The following is a 27,500-nucleotide window of genomic DNA, read 5'->3' as shown; positions in this document are numbered from 1 at the left end:
ATCAAAAGCTTTTGTTCTGTATAGCGCGACAGCAAAAGTTTCACCGAAATCTCTAAGATGACCAAGACTAAGTAAGGAAAGCCAGAAGATCACCAGTGAAGCGACCTTGACGGAAGCCATTCTGGCGATTAGATAGAGGAATATTAATTGACAGATGTTTGAGAATCATCCTATTGAAGATAAATTAAAAAACTTTAGAAGAGCAAAAGATTGAAGCTAAAGGGCGGTAATTTATGTGATTAAAACGGTCACCATTTTTTTTAAACAGGCTGAATGTAGCCCAGCCTCTGGGAAGAAGGAAAGGTAAAAGTCGATAGACAGAGTTGAAAGTGTTTGGCCAGGCAAGGTTTAAACACGGAAGCAGTGTTTTTGAAAAGAATAGGAGGGACCCTATCAGAGTTTAGTCCAGCAAGGGCATGGAAAATATTATTACCAAAAAAAAAAAAACAATTAAAGGCATGAAATAGTCAGAGGAAGGAGGAGAGGGAGGAACAAGCACAAAATCATCCAAGGTAGAATTGTTAGCAAAGGTTTGAGACAAGAGTTCAGCTTTAGACACAGATGTGATGGGAGCGGAGCCATCAAAAAGAAATAAAGGAGGGAAAGAAGATCCAGGGGAGAAATATAAAGTGCAAAAGATTCAGGTGATGGAAGGCTCAAGTACCTTTGATGGCAACCTCTCTATCATGTATAGCACGAAAACAGGGTATTATTCCAGTGTTTCACCACATTCCACTAGATGTTTTTTTTTACCCACCTCATGAGATAGAGCTCCTCATTACGAGTATTTTGAACCCCATATTTATAAGGCGCAACCTATTTGTTACCGAATTTAAAAGATTTAATCGTATTTTTTGGTGATCTCACTCCCGAGTCAATAAAACAGAGGCAGACTGGCGCGAGAGCTGCTCGACCCAGGGCAGCGGCTAGCGTGCGGGCCAACATTAGTGACTCGTTTGGTTTGAGCTATTGTTTCCGCTGATTCGTTACTTCCGTTTGAAAGTGAACCGGCGGCCAATGAAAAAAAATCATAATTTATTCAACCAATCACGGTGGCCTTGAAGCTCGCGGTATGAATTTGAATTCAGTTTGAGGCAAGATGTCCCACTGTGCAGGTTGTGAACTGCATTACTTCAAAGTTATCGCTGAGTTTTTCTAGGACTCTGCTAAATCCGTACAGTTTTTACGTGATCACGGCGTTCTACCTACTGTGGTGCAGTGTCCGAGACTGTACGTACAGGGAAGTGTTTTTTACCCACCTCATGAGATAGGTTAGGTTAGGTTAGGTTAGGTTGGGTTGGGTTAGGTTAGGTTAGGTTGGGTTAGGTTTGGGGGGTGATAAAAAAAAACTGGGTGGTTTGCGCCAAAAACAAGTGGTAAATTAATTAAAAGCAAGCCGAAATCTACCAGAAAAAATTAGTTTCGTCCAGAAAAGAGAATGTGGTGAAACTCTGGAAATTTACCGAAAACAGGCTGTTAAACCAAGATTTAGAAAGTTTAGTTTGAGAAAAAAGTAAGGAATGTATGTCTCCATACCAGACACTATCACCTCTGTTATGCGTTCAGCACACATAAATGGGTCTCTGACACGAAAACAATAATCATTCAAGAGAAAATCAGCATTGTACCTCCCCAGGTCCCCTCCAACAGGCAGAGACAAAACGCCAGAGGCACCTTTGCTTTGGAGGGTCTTGAAGAGGAATTAGAGAAATAGAATAAAATACAGATATGAGATTGTGATTGCAGGAGCTCAACGGAGAAGATAGGGTAACAGCATAAGCTGAAGGATTAGAGGTACGAAAAAATCAAGAATGTTGGGCGTATCTCAAAGACGGTTAGAAATACGAGTAGGGTGTTGCACCAGTTGCTCTAGGTCATGGAGGATAGCAAAGTTGAAGGCTAGTTCACCAGGATGGTCAGTGAGGGGAGAGGAAAGCCAGAGCTGATGGTGAACACTGAAATTTCCAGGATGGAGATCTCCGCAAAAGGGTAGAGAGACAGAATATGCTCCACTTATACGCAAAATCCAACTTTGGAAGGAAAAAGAGGATAGGGAAAGTAGGAAGGAAAAGAAAAAGAGCAACTTTCACTTGCCTGAGGCAGCTGTGTTTTGGTGAGGAAAAGATGAGGTTTCGTAGAGGAAAGGTGGTGCTGTACAGATTGAAAATTAGATCTAAGACCGCGAATGTTGGAGAATTTAATGAAGAAAAAGTTGAGGGAGGTGTCAAGATATTCATGGTCGATACTGACATTTATGATCTCCTCCCAGAAGGGGATTCCGAGGCTGGTGTTGGAATCGCTATGTTTTCATTTTAAATCAAGTGTGTGTGTGTGTGTGTGTGTGTGTGTGTGTGTGTGTGTGTGTGTGTGTGTGTGTGTGTGTGTATACTTCACCACGGTCGCCTGCTGGTCACCCAGTCAGTCTTCCCCATTACGGAGCGAGCTCAGACCTCATGGACCGATCTTCGGGTAGGACTGAGACCACAACACACTCCACACACCGGGAAAGCGAGGCCACAACCCCTCGAGTTACATCCCGTACCTATTTACTGCTAGGTGAACAGGGGTTACACATTAAGAGATTGCCCACCTGCCTCGCCGCGCCGGGATTCGAACCCGGCCCTCTCGATTGTGAGTTGAGCGTGCTAACCACTACACTACCCGGTGTGTGTGTGTGTGTGTGTGTGTGTGTGTGTGTGTGTGTGTGTGTGTGTGTGTGTGTGTGTGTGTGTGTGTGTGTGTGCAGTAAGTGCATGTAGTTTTGTGTGAAGGAGCGAAGTTGTCTTTAGAGGACAGGTTGTGACTGCCCCCTTGAAAGTTGAGGCACAAAGGGAAACGTTCAGCGAGATCACAACTAGCTTTGATGGTGAGTTCACAGCACCTCCTGAACTGATCCAGGACAGAACTGTTCAGAGATTAATCAGTCCAGAACAGAAATAATGCCATTAGACCTCGCTGGCAGTAAATTATCGTTTCGTTAGGTGTCTACTACCTCCTCTCTCTCTCTCTCTCTCTCTCTCTCTCTCTCTCTCTCTCTCTCTCTCTCTCTCTCTCTCTCTCTCTCTCTCTCTCTCTCTCTCTCTCTCTCTCTCTCTCTCTCTCTCTCTCTCTCTCTCTCTCTCTCTATATATATATATATATATATATATATATATATATATATATATATATATATATATATATATATATATATATATATATATATATATATATTTTTTTTTTTTTTTTTTGTCATGGTGCAGTAAAGGTGTGTAACATTTGATGGCATATAAGCCTGAGATTAATGGTTAACGATGCATTTTAATACTGCCAATACCACAATGGCCACCGTTACTCTATGTGCTGTGCCGTGTGTGTGTGTGTGTGTGTGTGTGTGTGTGTGTGTGTGTGTGTGTGTGTGTGTGTGTGTGTGTGTGTGTGTGTGTGTGTGTGTGTGTGTGTGTGTGTGTGTGTGTGTGTGTGTGTGTATGTATATTTATATATATATATATATATATATATATATATATATATATATATATATATATATATATATATATATATATATATATATATATATAATATATATAAACACTGACACACACCCACACACACACACACACACACACACACACACACACACACACACACACGAGTGAGCATGGGAAAAGAATGTTTCATCAAAAGGCAAGCTACAAGAAAAAGGAAAAAAAGTAAAATGGTATGGTCGAAGGCATGGTTGTTTCTCTCCTTTAACTATATTGTAAAGGTCACAGATGGCCGAAGTGTTTGTAGTCTTCCATAGCTCTGTCTATGAACACCACTCTGCTGAACTTGTTAATTGGTTGTCTTCTCTTACTTGCACAACTCAATGAACAATCTTCTGCTTCGTTTCCTTTCCTATTTCTTGATGTTCTCTTTATTATTACAAGAGATGACCATTTTCGTCACTTCATTCACTACACTGATGAAGTCTCTAAAAATCTTTATTTTCTTCTTCTTGAAGTCAGAACACTTCGAAGAGCAAGATACATCATGGCTTGAAGTACACGCTGCTCAGAATATATTGCATGGAGCTCAATATCGAGTGCCTTATTATTGGCTACTTTCTTATTTATCATTTTATCTACTTCATCCATATGTGATAATTAATAATACATAACGTAAATTTGTGAGGTATGTCTTCTCAGCACCAGGATATCAAGTGTTCATGCCTCGCTAACACTAATCAGTTGTAACACAAACAATACCGCTAACGTTGAGCGAGTTGGAGAAAATGGATTCACCATTGCTTGTTCCACATTTCTATATACATGAATGTTAAACAATCCTCAACGTTTCATTGCATTCGAACGGTACCTTTGATATCACACCAGTTTTGAAATATAATCTAATTAAGAATATAGAATGAAGTATATTATTATACCAGGAAAACTAAGAAGCCAGGTTTACAATTTTGCCACTCATGATGGGCAGTAATTTATAATTTCCAAATAATTCTGGAATTATGATAACTTCTTAAATGAAGGCTAGGTACATTATTACTTCGCGCCATTCATTTTTTCTAATTATAGTAGAAATTGATGACTCCTCTTACATATTCACAGAACGCAGTAATTTAGGTAATTATTTATTTTAATAATGATTGAAATGACACACTACAGAGTGTCAACAGGGAGATTAAAGCGGAGACCCTCCCAGCTTTGATGAAGTGAATGATTAAGTTAATTACCAGAAATATATGTTTAGCCATTCACTTAACAATTATTTCAATATTATCAAGCAAAACAAATATCCACGGTTTCATATATGTACTTCATTTTGGAGACTTACACTAACTTGCTAACTTGCGCCAGAAAGACAGCGCCAGTAAATACATTTCGCACAAAAATATTAGCAACAACATATCCGTGTGTTTGAAATTAGAATAAAAAAAGGCTTAGAATCGTCGTAATCGGATTTGGAGCAACAACACCTGCAGAGGAAACGAGCAAGCGACCGATATAGATGTATTATGTTACATAAATATTCTATATTTTGTCACAAGGTCATGTACCAATAAAGTCAAACACACTTAACGATGATTTCATTTCTACAAATCATTGTAACTTTATGTAGCACAGAAGAAAACGTCGTGTTCTGTCCAAGCTTCTTACAAAACAAAACCACAAAATTTTCCTGAAAGAGTAATACTTAACTTCATTATCAAAACATGGAGCAATGCGGCAATGAGATGGAATCAATCCTCAAGTGTTCCAAGTCCCCTATCATCAGCAGATGTAAGGATTTCTCTTTATAAGTATATTTCTGAAACTCTCAAATATCCACCCACGGACATTCAATGTCTTTTCCCCTCCACCTTTCCTCGATCCGTATGTGTGGGAGTGAGAATGGGAAAGGGGGTGTTTTTTCTCTCTTTTTCATCATTTTTATGACGATACTCCACAAAAGCCCATGTCGCCAGTCGGTGTTTTCCTCGACCAAAGTGGCAATCAGAGGTGTCGTATCAGGGATGCGTGTGGCTGACTGCTCCTCTCGACGGAAGTAAAATTTGGGACATCGTTGGGACATCAAGAGTCTTGAATTTCTTGCTCTTGAACACTGATCACACCTCTCGCAAACGAGAGAGAGAGAGAGAGAGAGAGAGAGAGAGAGAGAGAGAGAGAGAGAGAGAGAGAGAGAGAGAGAGAGAGAGAGAGAGAGAGAGAGAGAGAGAGAGAGAGAGAGAGAGAGAGAGAGAGAGAGTGTGTGTGTGTGTGTGTCACAGGCTACGAGCATGAAAACAAGATTTGCTGGAATTATTAATTTCTCCCAATAATGACAAGCTGCAATTACATACCGGGTGTTTGCATAATACTGGGTGTCACATAAGCGAATCTGACTAATGTGAAATTGCGCTTTTAGTAAAAAATGTATTGTGTTTTATAATGAGTGACCTTCAGGTGTTGCATGGAAATAATGTTAAGTGTGGTATCTAAAGAATCTTTGTTGTGGTCAATGGATAACATCTTATGGTTATGATGCGCTTTCTTTTGAAAATTTGGTGATTAATTTGATGGAATATTTAGGTAGAACATCCTAAATCCCTTCACATCTAACAACTGGTAAGGATACGAGATAAAAGTCCTCCTAGGTAATGGAAATTGATGCAGCCAGAGTTGTGACACGTACCGGGGCCTGTAAAGTGTTGAGTTTGAGAAGTTTGCCGAGTTCTGACACTACAGGGCCATGACACGCGCATCACAGTAGTAGTCCTGGTTGGAGTACCAGAATATCGAGTTTTGATCTGAACATCGTAAATATTCTGACACAGACACTAGACACTCAACTGAAGAGTATAAGTATTTCTAGACAACCAATATCTTTCAATTTTTTTTTTTTTCATTATTTGGTGAAATGTGCTAGTGTAAATTTAGATTACATTTGTATCTAAGGAATATTTCTATACTTATCAATAAGATTTAAGTAATATTAATGTTACCTTAATCTTTTTTACCTGTTCATCTTACATAAAGGTCAATAAAAAGCAACGATAATAACAATAATGATGATAATAATGATAGCTTGTCTGACCTTCTCTATTTAATATTTCATTCCTGCAGGGAGTACGCAATTAACAAAGACCGTCAAATTATACAGTTATACTAAAGAACAAAGGGTAGAAATGGTTATTATTATTATTATTATTATTATTATTATTATTATTATTATTATTATTATTATTATTATTATTATTATTATTATTATTATAATTATTACTATTATTATTAACCCCTTCAGTACTGGGACGCATTTTTATCTTGAGTTTAGCGTATGATTAGACGATTTTATTTACAATAGATAGGGTATATGGAGGTCAGAAGATTAATGGACACACTTCACTATTCTAATCCCCACAATAATCCCCAATAAAATCAACAAAATAGTAAGCAGAAGCAGAATGAATATGGAAACGTGTCATGGTACTGAAGAGGTTGTTATTATTATTACTATTATTACTATTGCCATTATCATTATCACTTATTATCATCACCTTCATTATTTTCATCATTATACTGTTTTTATTGCTACTGATGTTGTTCTTATCGTTTATATTGTAGCTGTTGATGTTGCTGTTGCTGCTGTTATTGTTGTTTGTGTTTGTTATTGTTGTTGTTCCTGTTGTTGTTGTTATTGTTATTGTTATACAGCAGCGAGGGAAAGCGAGGGAAAGGCTGTCTATTTATTTGAAAGTAATAACTCAACCTTTACCCTTGTTTCCCGTTTTCATTGAACCATACACGTCATGCCATTCCCACATATCATAATTACTACCAGGAGAGTTGCATCTCTCTTGTTATTGTTTTTGTTGTTGTTGATACTGTTGTTGTTTGTAAATTGTTGCTACTAACATCATTACTATTGCAGCAATCATCATCATTGACCTTATTACAATTGTACTAATATTTGTCATACCAACTAGCACCATGCAGCTCCCCTTCCTGCGAGATCAGCTACGAATTATTGTGCTCTTGTTCCATTCCACAATTCTACTGACCGTGTAGGTGATGAGTTCATTTAATCAAATATAGGTAATTAATTCACCTCGCACCTAATCCACTTATCTCCTTTTAAATATGCATTCCGATACAGTTTGGTCCATTTTCAAGGTTAATAATGAAAACCACCATCATCATGCAACTTCTGCGCCACAAAAAAATACAAATGTTACTAAATAGTGGCAGTGTTCGTTCGTTGCTTCATTTTTTTTTTTTTTTCAGTAATCACTGTCAGCTGTGTACGTGTGCAGACTCGTCATAGACAAAAAAAAAAAAAAGGTATGATTATCAATAATGTTTAACAAACAAATAAACAAATAAATGAATGAATGAATAAATTGATGAATTATTATTTTTGCTTAATACTCATGATATTGAACCTAACATTTGTAAAGTAAATATATTTCCACGTTTCTAGCCTGATAACACAAAACTGCATCTTGTTACATAGTCGGTATTGATATATTAACGTTATGTCAACGATATAAGAGGAAAGTATTCGCAATCACATGAAAAACAAAACGGAAAAGATGCAAAATGATTTCAAACACACAGATCTTAAAAGCAAGGTAAAATCAAATAATATTAGTAAGTTTACCGCACAACCGGTTTAAACCACGCAACGGTAAAGGATGAAATGTTCGTCTATACTTCACATAACGGTATTAACCACAGGTGCAAGTGGAAAAGCAGACAGAGGGGAAGGATAAGCTCGTAATACCACGAGGAGCCTGCATCAACTCGTGGTTCTAGACTAAAACTTTACGGATACACTATTTAGTGTTTGGCCTCAGGAGAGTGAACACATAGGAAAGAAAATAACGTGGAATTAATTAGACTTTTTTGACGATTAAGATAAAGCATAAGAAAATCACGATAGCTACAAGTTGGTTTTCCTACACTTGAGAGAGAGAGAGAGAGAGAGAGAGAGAGAGAGAGAGAGAGAGAGAGAGAGAGAGAGAGAGAGAGAGAGAGAGAGAGAGAGAGAGAGAGAGAGAGAGAGAGAATTATACCTTTATCAACATCTTCAGTACTGGGACGCACTTTTACTTCGAGCTTTGGGTGTGATTAGACGATTTAGAATTTATATTAGGAAGGGTCTACGGAGGTCAGAAGATTAATGCACAGAATCTTCACTATTCTATTCCCCATACAAGTTTCTGAAGCTGCACAAAATCGCCAAATAGTAAACAGAATAAATAAAAAAAAATAATAAAAACGCGTCATAGTACTGAAAGGGAAAACTCGCTGGAATATAACAGGAATTTGTGTCAAAGCTTAATGTATGTGGAACAAGCAACAAAGGATGGCATGGGAAGGCTGATATACGCACGTAGAATAAAACAGAAAGAGACAATTGCAGGATGTGTGGCCAGAGAACTAAGCTTACGTAGGAGGGAAGGGAAATGCAGCCACGTCAGCAATAAATAACTTCGAACTAATAAGAAAAAAAAAATACAAACAAACCCAATTTCTATTGACGAAGAATAATCAAGTGATAAAGATTTCCCTTCTTTTAATGACCTTAATGATGATAGAGTGAATGAAAAAAGAAAAAAGAAACATCATAACTCATTTAACCTTGACCTGCTCTTTTCTAATCAATGGCGTTTAATTACTGAGAGGTTGCATTCAGCCTTTCATGACTCGTATTAAGTTTCAAATGCTAAATTTATTCACCTCGTTTGATATCTCTGAAAAGTCTTTAACTTATACGCTCATGAAAAGAAAATGATCCCAGCTGTCAGAATCAGGAAGAGGAAAAGGAGGAAGAGAGGAGGAGGAGGAGACCAGAGGGAGGACAAGGGGGTGTGGACGAAGGCGGTGGGAAGAAGCGATTGGATGAAGTGAGAATGATTTATTGCATCATTTATCTTTAGCAACACCTCGAGTTTGTCACGTGGATTTGTTTTGGATGAAAGACTGGCGCTGGTATAGAGACGAAGGATTCAGGGAAAGATGGGTGAACAAAAGACATGGATGAATGGATGGATCAAAGGCGTAGGAGGAAAGTGGACGTGACAAATACGAGGAACTGGACAAACATGCAAAGGCAAACGCATAAATAACAAACAAGGAAGTGGATGAAGAGAAAGCGAAGGTAAAAGAATGGTATAGATGAAAGGTCTAATAGCGGAACTCAGAATAGATGAAATAGAATAACTACACTCGTAATCTCTATAAGTTTCGATCTTAACATAGTTTTTCTTTATTTTCATTAGAACTGTCATCACTAATGGAAAGCAATGGTAGAAGTCCCAATGAATATATTTATAGAAGTAGTAAAAATATTAGTAGTATAAGTAATACCAACAGTGAAAGTAGTAGTAGTAGTAGTAGTAGTAGTAGTAGTAGTAGTAGTAGTAGTAGTAGTAGTAGTAGTAGTAGTAGTAGTAGTAGTAGTAGTAGTAGTAGTAGTAGTAGTAGTAGTAGTAGTAGTAGTAGTAGTAGTAGTAGTAGTAGTAGAAGAAGAAGAAGAAGAAGAAGAAGAAGAAGAAGAAGAGGAGAAGAAGAAGAAGAAGAAGAAGAAGAAGAAGAAGAAGAAGAAGAAGAATAAGAAGAAGAAGAAGAAGAAGAAGAAGAAGAAGAAGAAGAAGAAGAAGAAGAAGAAAACAGCAGTAATATTAGTAGTAAGAGCAACAACATTACCACCATCATTGTCATTAACATCAACCTTATCGCCATTAATGTGACAAAAACAACAAAGATAATGCATTCAATTAACACCTCCTCCTCCTCCTCCTCCTCCTCCTCCTCTTCCTCCTCCTCCTCCTCCTCCTCTTCCGCCTTTTCAACTATAGCACAACACACTCATTCCCACTTATCTTCAAACACCACCACCACCTTCACCACCACCACCACCACCACCACCTTTCCCCTTACTCCATATTCACCACAGCACAATTTGTCTTCATTTACCTGTTGCCTTGAGTCGTGTAATTCCATTGGGTGATTTTTCTTCTTATCTATCTCGCTGCACGTACATTTTCCACGGACGTGTTTTTTTCCCTTGTTTTCTCCAGACAAGCATAACATTATCGTTTCCTCAAATTTTCACCGCGTTTCATAATACAAGCGCCTTTGCAAGTAAGAGCATGTCGAATATATTATAATAAATTCTCTTACATCTGTTTGTACATATATCAGTATTTTTTGTGGGTGGAGGATGGTTAGCTAAAGTCACTTTTTTTTATTTGTTCTATTCTCTTATTCTTATATTACTATTACTATTACTATTACTATTACTATTATCATTATTACTATTATTATTATTGTATATCTATTTATTTATCTATTTCCGAGTTACCATTATATTATTTTCTATCAAACGGTTTTCCAGTCTTGATTCCTCTCTGCCTCTCTTTTGTTTTTTGGTGATGCCTGGGCAATACATTTCGTCAGGCTTGATTTATCATAATGAGTTGCCGGAGTTGATGCACAAGTCATTGAATAGTTTGGTAAATACCCCATAATTCAATCCCCCTCAATTAGTTACATAAATATAAATGCATCTAGGTATCAGGGGGTCATAATTCAAGAGTATGCATCAGGAACGGTTATATGATAATGCCGAAACGGAGCGAGCAATTTATGGGGAACGAAAATTGTTACTAAAGCAGAGTGAAACCATTCAGCTTCTCTGAAACACAGACTGTATCTTTAAATCTTTTGACTCGATTGAACAGTGAACTATGACGCGGTAACAAGTGAATCCCGAACTCCACTGAACAAGTTTATGCGTGAACTTCATTGAAACCCGGTAAAACATAATTATCTGCAGGGTGGACATAATTTCATGATTCAATTCAATAACAACATACATTTCTCGTAAATCACACACACACATTCACACACACATTCACACACACACACACACACACACACACACACACACACACACACACACACACACACACACACACACACACACACACACACACACACACACACAGAGAGAGAGAGAGAGAGAGAGAGAGAGAGAGAGAGAGAGAGAGAGAGAGAGAGAGAGAGAGAGAGAGAGAGAGAGAGAGAGAGAGAGAGAGAGAGAGAGTGAGTTTGCATAAAATCGTATGCCGCATGGATCCCGTGAATACAAAGCAGGCGGTCAGTTTCCAATGACAGGCAAACAAATCAATATCCAACAGCCAGGATGTGGAATCGAAGCCAGTGAGGATTTCAGTTTCGAGAAGTAATTTTTTTTTTTTCCAATGAGTTCATTATGTAAGACAGAATACAGAGACACGAGCTGACAACTGAACTGTTCAAGTTTTCCCTATGAGAGTAAAGTTGCAGTTGCTCTGATCTAACTTATTTGTCAACATCCAAGATTTCACTTGGTAATTTTATGCAATTGGTATATATATACAGCTATTTTACATCAAAAATACATTAAAAAGAATTCTGGAGTAGTATACATTTCCTGAAGCATTTGTTAAGGAAGGATAACGATCAACCTCTCTACAAGGTTTCTGAATTCCTCAGCTCATGAATCCCTTCATGAAAATTCAGATCTTTCATTCATCCTAGAATTCTTGTAATGAAGTATATTTAGCATATACAACTTAAATTATACGAGTTTTGATACCCAATACTGCAGTTAATGGAGGTTACAAGTAATATTTCTATACTGGGTACTGACCATCTCACGTATGATGCCTGGCTACCAGTCACTTCATTCTAAGGGTAATTACAGACTGATGGGAAGCAAACATTTTGACTGACTGCAACTACCCTCTGATTGACCTTTTTATTTATACCCTTTTTATCGATCATAATCTAATCCTCCAGGAACTTGGCGAAATAGATAGGAAATACACTATTAGAAAAAAAAATATGAAGAGAAATACGTAAGTAGCAAAGAAAAAGCAACAAGCTGCGACTGATTATATATAATAAACAATGCGTTACAAAAGAAAAGAAACCAAAGTGTTGTCCTTGATAACACAAGCTGTCGAGAGCCATGTTTATACTTAATGACACTGGCAAGAGAATAAGGAAGCAAGACTAAGTGGTAATAATCTGAAGCAGCATCGCAAAACAAAATTGTTAATTATTTTCACAAAAGCTGTGGGGAACTAATATCATTTGACCTTAGTAGAGTCACCTGGAAAATTAAATATGTCTGGTGGAAAGCTTACAAAAGAGAATTAAAAAACATGTAACATTCGCAGAAATAAACTGTAATAAAGAAGAAAAGAAAAGAGTAGAACTAAAGAGACATAGATGTTGGTAGATATGTACAGGAAATAGTTATGAATGTCAGCAACCTATAGGAAAGAAAGGCAATCGTTTGCAGTACAGGCGAATTCAGTACGTCAAATAGCTGATGTGTGTTCACAGCATGTAGTGTACGTGTGTCTACTTCATTATCTGCCTCTTCTTTAACTGTTTCCTAGCTTGCCTGCCAATTCATAATTATGCTTGCCTGTCTGCCTACTTTATTTTTTTTCTGCTTGCCTGCTTGCTTCCTGACTGTTGTATTAACTTTCGTTATACCTAACGTATAATATGATCTGAAATATAAGCAATCTTTACTTCATCCGGTGAATCACTATAAACGTTAAAAGCTATGAAGAGTGATAACAAATTTGCTTCATGCTGGTACAAACACTGCAATTCAATTGCACCATCACAGATAAAGAAAAAAAGAAGTATTCATACTATCACGAAAATGTGATGGTAAAATTTCAATATATTGGTAATTTTGTTTCGTGCTATAACTATTGATAAAAACCATATTTCCCGACACTGAAAAAATATCTAAGATCTATTATCATTCCATTTCTGTTTACTACCAAGTCCAAAAAATTATTTCCCATAAGCAGTCCTTACAGATCATCGGAAAGTAAAAGCAGATGTCTTTTTATTGCGGACAGAAACAAAAAAAAAAGCAAAAAGAATATCGAGGCAAACAGAATAGAGTATACAAAATACTTCGAAGTGTCCATCATATAAATTATTCCTTGAGTTTCTATCTGCAAAAATGCACATTCACGGGAATTTGCTTGAGGACAAAATGATGCAAGACGGAAGAAAGTGTCTTCTATAGAACTTCCACCACGCGTGGTCCATTTGTCCACGAAACTAATTCCTCTATTTATATTTATATATATATATATATATATATATATATATATATATATATATATATATATATATATATATATATATATATATATATCAACAATGTATTCACTAGAAAACATTGCACCATTCGAAGACTTTACAGATTTTTTCCCACAGAGAATAGCGAGTCTGGTTGCGTTTTTCACTCTAAAAAGACACTCCAAACATGTTCATGGATCGGACCCAACCACGCTTCTCATTACAAGTCTGCAACGCCATTAAACTTTAAAGGTGGTGATGTGTTTTTAGGGATTTTACTTTACTATGTAAAAATAAATTTTGAAAAACAAGAAAAGAAACTAATCCCTCAGATGAATAACCACCAAACAAGAGAGTGCAAAACACTCATTTTTTCACACCTACATTTCGGTTCACAGAAATACAGTCAGATACACATTGAATTTACGAACCACAAAGGCGGAGAAACACTTACCGGCGAGGAGTGGAGATAATCACAAACACAAACTTAATATGAGGACTATAGTACTTACTGTTATGAAGGTCCTCTTCAAGCGGGATGAGGAGCGGGAACACCACATTGACCGCCATCATATAACTGCAGAAAGGAAGAAAATATATATATATATATATATATATATATATATATATATATATATATATATATATATATATATATATATATATATATATATATATGTGTGTGTGTGTGTGTGTGTGTGTGTGTGTGTGTGTGTGTGTGTGTGTGTGTGTGTGTGTGTGTGTGTGTGTGTGTGTGTGTGTGTGTGTGTGTGTGTATAAGAAAGATATTTACCAGACACATAAATTCTCAATTATATTTACTGATCATACTGAGAACTATCATCAATTTTCATCATCACGTTGGATGGAAAACACTGAAATTCATTTTTCTTCTTGCCTTAATCTAGTTTAGTTTTCACATGATGATTTTTTCTCTCCTAGATTCTGACCCTCGGCGCCTTGCAGTGCTAATGAAGTTCCTCTTCTCATTCTTCCCCCAGAGCCAACCCGCAAAAATAATGGAAAATAAAAAGAAAAGTTACCATATTTACTTCCAACACGGTCTAACTTTTCTATCTCTGTCTGCCAACTTCTCCCTACCTTAAAGTATTTACATTTGACTTATGATACAGAATCTCCTTAGGGCAAGTACTATGTACGTACTACAGTAAAATTTCATTAATCATAAATATCATGTGTTTCATTTCAATAATCTTTGTCATCTATCTTTTTAAAGTACATCTTTATTGGTGCAGTATTTCATTACTTATAAAAAAATAGGATAGTATGTGTAAGCAATCATCAATATAATCATGAAAAAAAAAAAAATGATCCGCGATCCATTCCAAGGGATACAACACAAAAGTAATTTTTTGGGGTGGGTCTTCTGCGCGGAAGGGTCAGAAAATTATCAAGGGAGAATTTTTCTTATAAGAAAGGATCTTTTAGTTCAAGCTCTCCTCTGGCGCAGTGCTGAGTGTGGTCCACTTTTGAGAGAGAGAGAGAGAGAGAGAGAGAGAGAGAGAGAGAGAGAGAGAGAGAGAGAGAGAGAGAGAGAGAGAGAGAGAGAGAGAGAGAGAGAGAGAGAGGAAGAAAGTGGAAGAAAGAAAGACAGAAGATGACAGAAAAACTCACTAGAAGGAAATAACAACATAAAAAAAATCCGCTCTCTACAGACCCAGAGACATGGCTAGTGACCGACACCAGCACCAATACCTTTGAGGCAAAGGGAATACAATAGGCGAAATGAAAGTAAAGACAATAAATTGACTAAAATAAAATAAACAACAGAAATACAAAATAAAATAAAATGAAAATGAAAAGTTGAAAATGGTGAAATTATAAAATCTAAGAAAAAAAAGATTGAAAGAAAGAGAGACTATAAAGCGTCGGATTCGCAAGAAAGAGATTCGGATTAGCGCACAAGCCTCCTACCAATATAAAATATTGGAGAAGTCGGTCTTTGCTTCTTATTTACTTTCTTTCAGTAACCGACTGCCTATTCCACACAATGCAGCGACACAGAAATGCTTCTGTATCTCTTTGCTTGAGTGCCTTTTACAGGAAGTCTTTGATGCAGCTTGTTCTCTCCCAGCGTTCGCAAGAGGAAGAATCTCTCTCAAGATACAGCCAAGCCTGCGAACTTCGTAAAAACTCCTTCAGGACAAACGTTGCAAGTTTAACTTGTCGGACGAGTGACAGGTGTGGGACGCGTGCACGTGGTCTTGGTAAGCACACCGAGAAATACTAATGTGTGTAGGAGGGGGCGTGGCACCGGGCAAGGGGTCGCTTCTGCCACGGCTTTTATTTATTCATCTTTTATTTATTATTATTTTTTTTTTTGCATATTTGTTTCATTACTTTTACACAGAAATTTCAGCTTTAATATAAATGAACGATTAGAAAAAGAAAACAAATCTTTAAGACAACATCACAAACAGTAAGACGCATTTTAATACACCTCTGCATTTCATGAGTAGCAACTTATTGAATTATAAGCAAATATTTAAAGTAATTAATTTGCGAGAGAACAAATTCTTACCAGTACACTAGATGCGATGAACAAAAGAAGCTTATTAACAGCAGGGCGACGGTAAAATATTCAAATTAGTACACACTACATTACATTCACAAGACAGGTGTTTGAAATAAACTACAGCAGGGATCACTACGCTAACACCATTTCCCTTTTATAACCCTTACAGATAAATAGAGCCACCACCAATCAGACCAAACTGTTAAGAAATATGGAACACTCTGGCCAGTTTTCCTTTCACGATAAGAAACATTTGAGCTAATACGTCACTGTTAACTTGGCCGTTATTTTTCCCGACACACCTGCTCGACCTCATAATGGCAAACTCCAACCGCTGCTGCTCGGTGACGCCTGCTGCTGCCTTGCTCCCTACTATTGTAGCTGGAGTGGCAGTTGTGGTGCAAGCCTGCAGCTGCTCAAGTCTTTCGCACTCCTAATCTATTCAATTACTTAAGTACAGCGGAGGTGAATCTTATAATAGCTCAGTACTAGCCACTTAAGTAATTATATTTTAATGAAACTTAATAAGGTAAGAGAAAAGTTGATTAAACCTTTGCAATCATTCTCTCGTCGTTAATCTGATCAAGCTGACTCCTTCGTTAACCAATTAGGAAGAGCCGCATACTCTTCAGCCAATTATAGAGGCCAGTACTAATTACAAACAAAAGGCTCTGAAATTTTCACGTCAGAAGTAAGAATGACTAATTAAATTCCTAGCTCCCATATTTCTCTCCACTTTTCTGTCCAAGAAAATAAATAAATGAAAATAAAATAAATAAAATAAAAGGTTCAAACCACAGCTATTGTCATCACATCACATTGCAACCTTACAAACACAACACGAGTGTCATACCCGTAGCCGTACTATCCTTCGCATCCCACTACACAATACAACACTTTTCCAACATTCTCTGTCTTACTCCGGCCCTAAGGTGTGGAACTCAGCCCCACACCACGATAAAATTACGATCCTCTTTAAGGTCCTTTAAAAATCAATTTAAAAAACATATCATTACTCAATATTCCATACAGCCAAGCTTCTTTAGCTCACTGTTACTATCATCCTTCTTACCCTCTTTATTATCATTATATATTTTTTGTACACATACAGCATGTGGACAAGTAATTATATAAATATATAATGTATTGCCAACTTTTAAAGTTAGCATTTTTTGGAAGAAGCTAGTTGGGGTCTGTATTATGCAAGTGTGTATGTATGTATGTGCATCATTATGTATGTAAAATCTACATATAATTCTGTAAGAAATTCATGATATAAAAAATACTCCTCAAAAGACCTTGGCCTTAAATGGCTATCGCTTCTCTTGTATTAACTCTTCTTTAAAATGTAACATATAAGGTATAATAAAATGTTTAAAAAAGTTTCATGTATACACGCAACCTTAGATATGCGTTTCAATTCAGTGTCCAGGGCAATATCATTGAAATTGTAGCCACACCCGCTAGGACGCACCAACCACTCATCCCGTCCTCACACACAGTCTACCTTTATTCCCTTTGTGTCACAGGCCGAGTGGCCGCTACTCGTCGTCCGGCGGCCTCCATCCGCCCCGCCATTGTATTCGGGCAACGTCAAAAGGAAGGCAAGCAGATCTCACACACACACACACACACACACACACACACACACACACACACACACACACACACACACACACACACACACACACACATTGCTCTCTGTGACGCCCTCCGCCAGTCTCTAATTAGGTCGTAATCCCCTTCAAGACACACACGCCTCTGGGCTGTTCTAGCGCGATATGAATTATTAGGCATCAACAACACATCCAATTGCTTCTGACTATGCATTAATGGACCAAGACTGCGCCAAGAGCTTAATGAATACATGCATGCAAGTCATTCACTGCATTATATAAATAAAGAAAACTTTTTCCTATTTTTCTCACTCTCTCCATGACATACAGACCCCTGCCATTCTTTGTCAAGTTCTTCCTGCTAACTTTTTCAGTCCCATCTCCCTCCATCTCTTGTGTCCCTGTAGTATGCACGTTTCCTCGTGATATGCAGCCAGTCCTCTCTTTTTTTTACTTTCCTCCCTCTCCACTGGAGCGAACCCTCTCGCCTGCCCATGTTTTGCTCCTTTGCATATTATTCTATGTCTATCAACTTAATCTCTTCTCTTATCCACATTGATCCAATCTCACAAAAATATACTGCTCACAATATTGCATCCAAATTATTTTTCATGCGCTTGTTATTTGTGTCTATCGAGGCCAGACCGTGAAAGCTCATCCATTCTCCACCCCGCAACTCTCCTTTCGACAAAGAAAAAATACTAGCAAGGGAAATTTTTCTCACAGAGGCGCGACTCACAGAGAGCGGCACGCAGCAATAAAGCACCGCCAATACATTTTGACCTCACCCCGAGCTCTATTTGTACTGAAGAACAAATAACTTTACATAACAAAAGACAGAACTACACTATACATTTCGCTAAGCCGATACCCAAACTTAGCTTCCTTACTGCTGTAGGTATTCCCGTAAATTGTAATTGAAGGTTAGTAAATAATTACATTGAAACGAACTGGGGGGAAAGACTATTTGCATCAGAACAAGAATTTAGTGGCAATTCATCTCCACAACAGACACATTTTTCTGTTTATGTGTTTACAAGACTTGGCAAATTCGAACTGGAGTGATGTCAACATGTGGCGCTTGCTGTATCTTTCCTTGCTTCTCTTTGCGCTCGATCATTGTGTGCGTGGGAAGGGAGGGGGCGTTGAAAAGAGAGAGAGAGAGAGAGAGAGAGAGAGAGAGAGAGAGAGAGATACACAAGAGATATACGAGCGCAAAGAAAAACAGACAGAAAAACACGCAGACATACAGACACAAGGAGAGATTCTGTAAGGCAAATTCGTATTAAGATTGTATATCACGTTCTCTTCAGATATCCACATCTTTATTTGCATGCAGCCAAACATTTCTCCAAAATATTTTACCAGAGGAGTGGGTGGTGCGGTGGTGGGTGGGCCAAAGCCTCAGAACTCTTACTTGGGGTGGGAGAGCGGTGGGAAGGGACTTGCTAACTAATGCTGCTTGGAGCGTAAAGGGCGTATACTCGTGTTCCACTTCGCCTAATTCCGCATTGGTTTATGTGAGTGAGTTACCATTTGTAGAGCGATCTGAAGTCTATGCAATAGTTACCATTCTCTATAAAAGAAAAAAAAGGAAGATTAACAATTGCAATTAACGTGGACTTTCAGCACGTGCTTGTTTGCGATGAAAGTCTATATACATACTTACAAACCAATGCAGAAGTAAGAACTTATAACGAAAATGTTTAGATTCACCACTTTCTTACCACTTAAAGCTCCTCTTCTATCGTAAGCGGGTTAGTCGTCGTCTCAGGTCGCTACTTTCACTCCTGCGCTTTGATATTACGAAAAAACTTGCATGCTAGCGGCTCGGCGACAATCTCACCTCAAATGTACATAGGACATACTTCCCGGGCTGCAAGAACCTTAAATTGGACCATAACGGCAGTTCATTCCACGAGAATCACTTTTCTCTTTTCCGGGACAATCTCACCACCACAACTTTTAAGATACTTTATTTTTTTAGACATCTTGACAAAAATATAAGTTATTTTGTAAAGGAAGAAAAAAAAACACGAAAAATTCATAAAGAAGACTTTGACGTCTACCTCATATGAAGCTGCAGGACACAGTTTATAATATGGAAGAACTGCATTGACTTACATGCATAGACACAAATATTTCTTTTGGACAGCAAGTAGGAACGGAGTAAGTCAGCTATGGAGTAAGCTACTGAAAACGACAAAGGAGTATGGAAAGATAGCTTAAGAGAAGCATAGAATATCAGATCGTTTTTTGTCCTACAACTTCATATACTAGGATCTCGAGTACTCCAATTCTGTAGCCAAGAGAGGTTGCTGTACTGGTACTGGTAGACATTTACGAAAATTAGACAATTTTGCTTTCCTGCAACAATCAATCTCCTGTCTCTGAATAGAAAGACTGTACTCATAAATAATGCATTGTCTTCATTTATGCAAAAAAATATGAAGATAGTAATAATAAAATACGTTTTAGTACAAATAATAAAAATAATATATGCTGGTGGGACAATCTCTAATTGAGGACGCTACTTTATCCAGAGTAAGAGTGCTAACGAGATGGTGAAGAAGAAGCAGTGAAGACTATATATTTTCAGTATCTTTTTTTCCATTTTCCATTATTATAACATCTAAACATACACACCCACACCCACACACACACACACACACACACACACACACACACACACACACACACACACACACACACACACACACACACACACACACACACAGACCACACCACACAAATCAAACACACACACACACACACACACACACACACACACACACACACACACACACACACACACACACACACACACACACACACACACACACACACACACACACACACACACAATCGTCACCATTAGGCTACCACCACCACCACCTCCTCCACGGCAACAAAAACAACACCACCACATCTGGGAATCCTACTCGTAGATATCCAGGCTCACAATGAGTGACGTAAGTGATCCTATCGCGAGTGAGTCCCCTCAGGCGTCTAGTGCCAGTAAGCCATTGCGAAGATAAGAAAATTACTAAAAACCGGTATTCCACAGGCGACTGCTGTGTTTATTACTACCGAGTTGTTATTTGTATATTACAATCTAGCTGATATTTTTACACATAGCTAATACCTGGTAAAGCACAACTGTTCCCTACACACACACAGCAGTTATACATCAATCTTCCGACACAAGGCATGCCTTGAAAATAGAAAATACATTAGTTATATGGTTTCAACAGCGTACTCTATCTGACCTTCCCTTTCCACAACAGTGCATTCACATAAGAGCTTTATATCTATACTTTTCCGATTTTCTGAACCAGATTTCAGTTCCTGCAATGAAATCCACATCCGAAATTTTCAAGTTACAAAATTGTAAAGTATTCAAACGAACAATATTCTTATTTAACTTGCTTTTGAGTGATAAGTGTTTAATAACAGTGGTTCTCTCCATCTTTCCTACACTCTTTAAAGGGCTTAGTTTTAATTACTTTCCGCCTAATTATCAGTTGCCCTGGCGTGAAGAGAGGCCGTAGTGATTGGGACTAATCGAACCCTCAGTTTCAGCTTCCCTTTCAGAATTACCAAGCTTGAATGGAATGAGATCGCAACAAAGCAGGGTTGAGACGGCTCAGCCCTTTGGTTGATTATACGTTAGATTGAACAGTACCTGATTAACATTTCTGAAGTATATCATATTAACCAAATATAAATAAAAAAAATTATAATTATTCTCAAAGTAAAATGAGTATGATTATTAGTAGCATTTATGGCCACATGGAGACACCTGAATGACTTTCAGAGGTCATTGAAAGTTACATAATAGACTTAAAGTGTTCAAAGAAATGTGTGCTTTTTAGGAATGTACATGCTAAAATAAACAACAAATCTATTTAACAAAATGCATAAATAAATTATATATATATATATATATATATATATATATATATATATATATATATATATATATATATATATATATATATATATATATATATATATATATATATATATATATATATATATATATATATATATATATATATATATATATATATATATATATATATATATATATATATATATATATATATATATATATATATATATATATATATATATATATATATATATATATATATATATATATATATATATATATATATATATATATATATATATATATATATATATATATATATATATATATATATATATATATATATATATATATATATATATATATATATATATATATATATATATATATTATATTTTTTTTTTTTTTTTTTTTTTTTCAAATTAAATACATCAATCAAAATATTGAAAATGATAATAAGAATATTTTAAAATCAGTCGGTTAATATACATATAAATAAATCAATAAATGAATAAAATACGAGTACCTAAATGAACAAAATAAAACCGAAATTGAATAAACATTACTGGTCAAATATTCGTAGACCATTTCTGCTGTGTGACAGAGAGGCAGAAGACCTGAGTAAGCTGCGTGACTGACTCTCCAGCAGTTCGTTCTGAAGGATTAGTCCTCTTCCTCCCTGGCGGCCGGATGGTGGAGAGGCTAAGATTTGAGAGCAACCTTGAGGATGTGACTGGGGAGTGAGTTTGTGCGTAGATAGACAAATAAAAAGATACACAATCAGAGAAACAGAGGAAAGAAGATTGACAGGTAGACAGACAGATAGACAAACAGATAGATGATGGATATAGATAGATATATGGAAATACGTAGATGAAGGGAGATAGATACTCGTAGATATAGGTGCATAGATATACAGATAGACATATGTAGATGGAGAGAAAGAGATGGTTAGGTAGACAGATATAAATAGATACAGACAAGCAAAGAGAAGGACAAGCACATCGATGTAAGACGATGGATAGTCCGACAGACAGACTGACAGACAGATATATGGCAGATGCTTTATTCCGGCGAGACAAGATGTGTCTCGGAGCAGTAAAAAAGAGTGGACGGGTAGGAAAAGCTGAGGTGAGATGGGAAGGGAGCGCTGAGGGCTGAGGGGAATTACTCTGGTGATTAATTTACAGGTGAGATATTGCGACAGCCACTGGAGGGCACATTACAACGGCTGGAAAAAATACCATGATTTATTTTCCCTGACAATGTGTCGGGGGAGCGGAGGGACGACAGGAGGAGGGTGGATGTCTGGGGGGAACGCAAAATCGAAATATTTTGGCCCAAACTTTGAAAAGAAAAACACAACGGGAAGAAAAAGTGGAAAAACAAAAACAACATTGGTGGTGATTGGTAGAGGACGAAGGAAGGATAGATGTAGCATTTTCCTCAACGAGAAGACCTGTGTTTATACACTATTTAACAAGGAAAACGGGAGTGGCTGAGGAGAGTTCCAGACAGAGAGGATTGGCCATCAATATCGAGAGTTAGTGCCGGGAGGACGATTCATGACGGAGGGACAAAAGGGGGGTGTGTAATGGAGCGGAGGAAGAGAGACAAGGGAGAAGGGAGTGGAAGGAAGGAACTGAGGTGGATCAGGGAGGGTCAGAGAGAAGGGAAGGGAAAAGGAGAAGGAAGAAAGAAGGAGAGAAGTGAGGCGCGAGAGTCTGGGAGAAGGGCTGGGAGAAGTTAAAGTATCTTGGAGGAATATTGGGTCGTGATGGCGACAAGGGATCTGTGGGGAACTGGGGAGCGCGGGTGTCTCATGGCGCTGCTCCTCCCAAGCCCCTAACCATCCCCATTCTCAGCCAGCCTCTCCTCTCCTTTTACCACTCCTTGACATCTGGTGAGGTATTCGGGTACAAGCTGTGACAGGGTGGTGATAGTGATGTTTGTGTTATGGGTTGCATTCTGGTGAAACATAACTTCCAAAGCTATGTGGTGTGCATGTGGTGTTTGTGTGACTATGATGCAGTGGTAGTGTCAATATGGTGTCTGCTTTGGCCTAGTGATTGTGCTGAGGTCGTGTAGTTGTAGTGACGAGTGAAAACGATGACATTTACTCGAGTAGTGTTGTAGAAGTGATATAGGGAGAGTAATGATACCGTGCAGGTGATAGTGTGGCAGTGGTGATTATTGCAGTAAAGGTTAAAATAGTGACAGCATGATGTTAATGGTTTTGTTTGTAACGGTGGCTGTGTTAGCGGTGGTAGAAGCAACAACTGCAGGGCAGTAGCAACAGTCTCAGTGTTATAAAATGTTGCAGTTTGGTTATGATGTTGGGTATCAAAAATCTGTATCGAAAGAGCGGCATTAGAGAGTGAAACAGTAATGTCCATTGCAGTTATTACAATGAACATAAACATCAATGCGCCATTTGCATTAGCAATCTTTAATGCATAAATGGAATGTCCACCATCAAAGACTCGTGTATGATTAAAGTGAATTACAAAAATGTTGGTGCGTGCATTGTTAGGAATTAGGCAGGGTGTGCTTTTCACCCACTTAGGAAAACACTCACGCGGTGAGATGCTTACCTTCCCTTGTGAATCATTGCTTACCTCAGTGACGCTGATCAATGAGAACAAACATGTATCAAATACAGAAAATAAAACCACGATGGAAAATGTGCTATACGTTTTAACTATGTGTATTTAGTGGGACGATGTGAGTGTTTCCATGGCGGTTGTTTTTAGTCATTGTGTATCTGTGGTGTCGGTGTCTCTGCAGGACGCTTTGCCTTCATCGTCCTATTTCCACCAGATTACTATAGACAATTCCATTATAAAAAAGAAAAAGCTTTTCATCCAAGTTCTTTTGTTTTACTGAAAAGCTAACCACGGACTGAAGCACGCACTAGTACAGCAGCACTTACAGTAAGTTTTGCTGACATTTATAAACCTCCATTCCATTACTTTTTTTTTTTTTCATTTTTGTCAAACGCATATAGTTAACATTCTTTGCAATGGGAGAGTATATCCGATACCATTTTACATTATTTTTGTTCATTTACATCGACCTCCAGTAATTTCCGCCACACTAACTGCTCGTTCCTCTCACACTGACGGCAGCATGCGGCTCGCCCCAGCTACGTTATGTCTTGGTGTGACATAAAACTGTCCTGTATCTCCCCTTGTTAATGACACTGAAGCGCACCGTTCCGTGAGGTGAGTGACAACCAGTGCGAACGCTTTGAGGCCAGTTCAGGACAACGCTCGTTTCGAGTAAGCAGGGATTTCAGTCTAGACCAAGCTAAATCTGATCACAAATGCAAATGTTTCCGGTCTGAGCCCACCATGATCTGATAGCAAAGCAGTCTGTTGTTCATCTTCCCACACGTCCCTGTTCTCTCTCTCTCTCTCTCTCTCTCTCTCTCTCTCTCTCTCTCTCTCTCTCTCTCTCTCTCTCTCTCTCTCTCTCTCTCTCTCTCTCTCTCTCTCTCTCTCTCTCTCTCTCTCTCTCTCTCTCTCTCTCTCTCTCTCACACACACACACACACACACACACACACACACACACACACACACACTCACTCACTATCCATCACTGTTCATATTAACGAGTCAACATATAAAACTTTACGGGGTGCATTGAGTAAAGTGAAAAAACGACGAAGAATTCCTATACTCATTGATTATTTTGATGTTTTTAGGTAAATTACTAACTTGCACCAAAAACTGAATGCCTGAACCTCACCTGAAAAAAACGGGAAACAGGTGTGCAGCAGGTGTATTGAATAACGGCACGGTGGGTGTGTGATCTGACGCATGGCTAGGTTGCCGGATTGCTGGTAATGACTTAACTTGGGCCGCTGCAAGTACAGCTACCAAATTCGGCGCGGGAACCTCCCATGGAATGCTAAAGTTTGGGGGCGAAGGTCAATTTGGCTGATGTGCGTGTAAGGTCAAAGGTCAGTCAGCATATTTGTTTGTTCTGTTGTTTGTTTGCCTGCAAACGTAAAATTGAATTCATTTGTTTTCTTTATAAAATTCAACAACAGCCCGATTTAGTATTTGTGTGATAACGAAGCACTGAAGCCAACTGTTAGTTTTCTCTCACTGAAACAAAAAAAATGGTAATACATTTACTTTTTGTTTGCTTCTAAACTTTAAATTGAGGTCAGTCTTTTTATTACTTTTCATTTATTGTTTTGCCTATTTATGAATTCAAAATCAAACTCATTCTTTTGTGTATCAGTGTTTATTTGCTTATGGACTCTCTCAGTTACTCAAATACTGCTATACGATTACTTTACCATTACGAGGATGTAAAGACGTAGCGCCCACTAGGTAAACATATTCACGACGAGGGACCATTAACTACGTCGATGCTAATATGATGTGAAAGAGGAAAGCAATGATGGTAACGGTGACGATGACGCATTAATTGTTAAGAATATCTAACAGTGACAGTTCTAATGACAACTATGGTAACAATGATGGAAGGGAGGTGTTGGTGGCCATGAGTCACTGGAAAAATGGTGTAACATCGGTTCGCCTTGAATAACATGGTGGCTTTCCGAATTGCAGCGCCCATCCATAAAGGTCATGCAGGAACGTCACGGATTTTCATGCCGCCATTTCGAAGGACATATTCAGCGGTAACAAACATCGCCGACCAGCACTTTTGTCAACCAATGACCGTATCAGAACTCCGGTATGCGCAGCGCGTCGCAACACAGCACATCCTGGATCATCAAACTTGTTTGCGACCAAAGGCACATTGAAAAACGCTAGAAAATTTTAAGTATGAAGTCGTGAGATAATATAAAATTTCTCCTTTCTACTTGGATATTAACTGTAACACCAACATATTGTATCTGTAGGTTTTTAATTTCTGTGCAACTTTTTTCCATCTATTACAGGGAACTTGAGCTTTGTTGTACTTAAGTTTACAGGAGATGACTTTTCTATGAAGTGGTCATTTTTGCCCTGTGTTTTATAAGATACCAGTAATATATAAAACCAGTATCATCTTGTGTCTGTTCACCACTGTATCTGATTGCTGCTTAGAGAAATCCGACATCACAAATCAAGGAAGTAATCATCAGTGTTCCGCTTTTTTTTTGGTTTTTATTATCTACTTTAGTATCTATTTCCTATCATTTTTTTTAAAGTATATATATATATATATATATATATATATATATATATATATATATATATATATATATATATATATATATATATATATATATATATATATATATATATATATATATATATATATATATATATATATATATATATATATATATATATATTTTTTTTTTTTTTTTTCGTAGACTTGCAAGATGAAGATAAAACAACAGCAATTAATAAGAGCGGTTACAAGACTAAAATCAAAACTCACCCTTGGCATGCAAAACACACTCACCGCCAGCCGTAAGTTCGCCATCTTGTTTACATCTCTCACAACATTTTACCGGTAGTCGAAAAATTATTGCTTGTATCGAAATGTCAATATTGCAACTGGAAATGACGCTAAACCCCGACTTTTAGTAACGTATAGTGCGTAAAATGTTTGCCGGCAAAATTCCGAGGTAAATGAGTGGAAACCAAATGTCCAGCTACTTTTCTGATGACAAGTTGTCGGCCTCAGGTAATCGACTTTACATTTTTTTGTTTTGTTGTAAAGTAAACCCAATAGTGTGTGATTTGTTGCTGGAAAAAAAATATACATATTTTGAAAACATTTTACACACTGAAAAATTACTGAATGCTCATTTTCGGGAATCTTCTAATGATGGCACCGATCTTTCCATTTGGGGAGTTA

The 27,500-nt window shown here is 37.6% G+C and overlaps 1 protein-coding gene across 1 annotated transcript in view; it reads right to left on the bottom strand.

Moving 5' to 3' along the window:
- Nucleotides 1-27,500, bottom strand: part of LOC123516172 (putative neural-cadherin 2) — a 468,611-nt gene that overhangs the window by 301,064 nt on the left and 140,047 nt on the right. Inside the window, exon 4 of the mRNA XM_045275338.1 lies at nt 14,135-14,199. Coding sequence (XP_045131273.1) covers nt 14,135-14,195 — 61 coding nt within the window. The 5' untranslated portion in view covers nt 14,196-14,199. The remainder of the gene's footprint in view (nt 1-14,134; nt 14,200-27,500) is intronic.

The sequence above is a fragment of the Portunus trituberculatus genome, chromosome 40, assembly GCF_017591435.1.
Source record: "Portunus trituberculatus isolate SZX2019 chromosome 40, ASM1759143v1, whole genome shotgun sequence".
Classification (NCBI taxonomy): domain Eukaryota; kingdom Metazoa; phylum Arthropoda; class Malacostraca; order Decapoda; family Portunidae; genus Portunus; species Portunus trituberculatus.
This window is presented reverse-complemented; position numbering and strand designations above follow the sequence as displayed.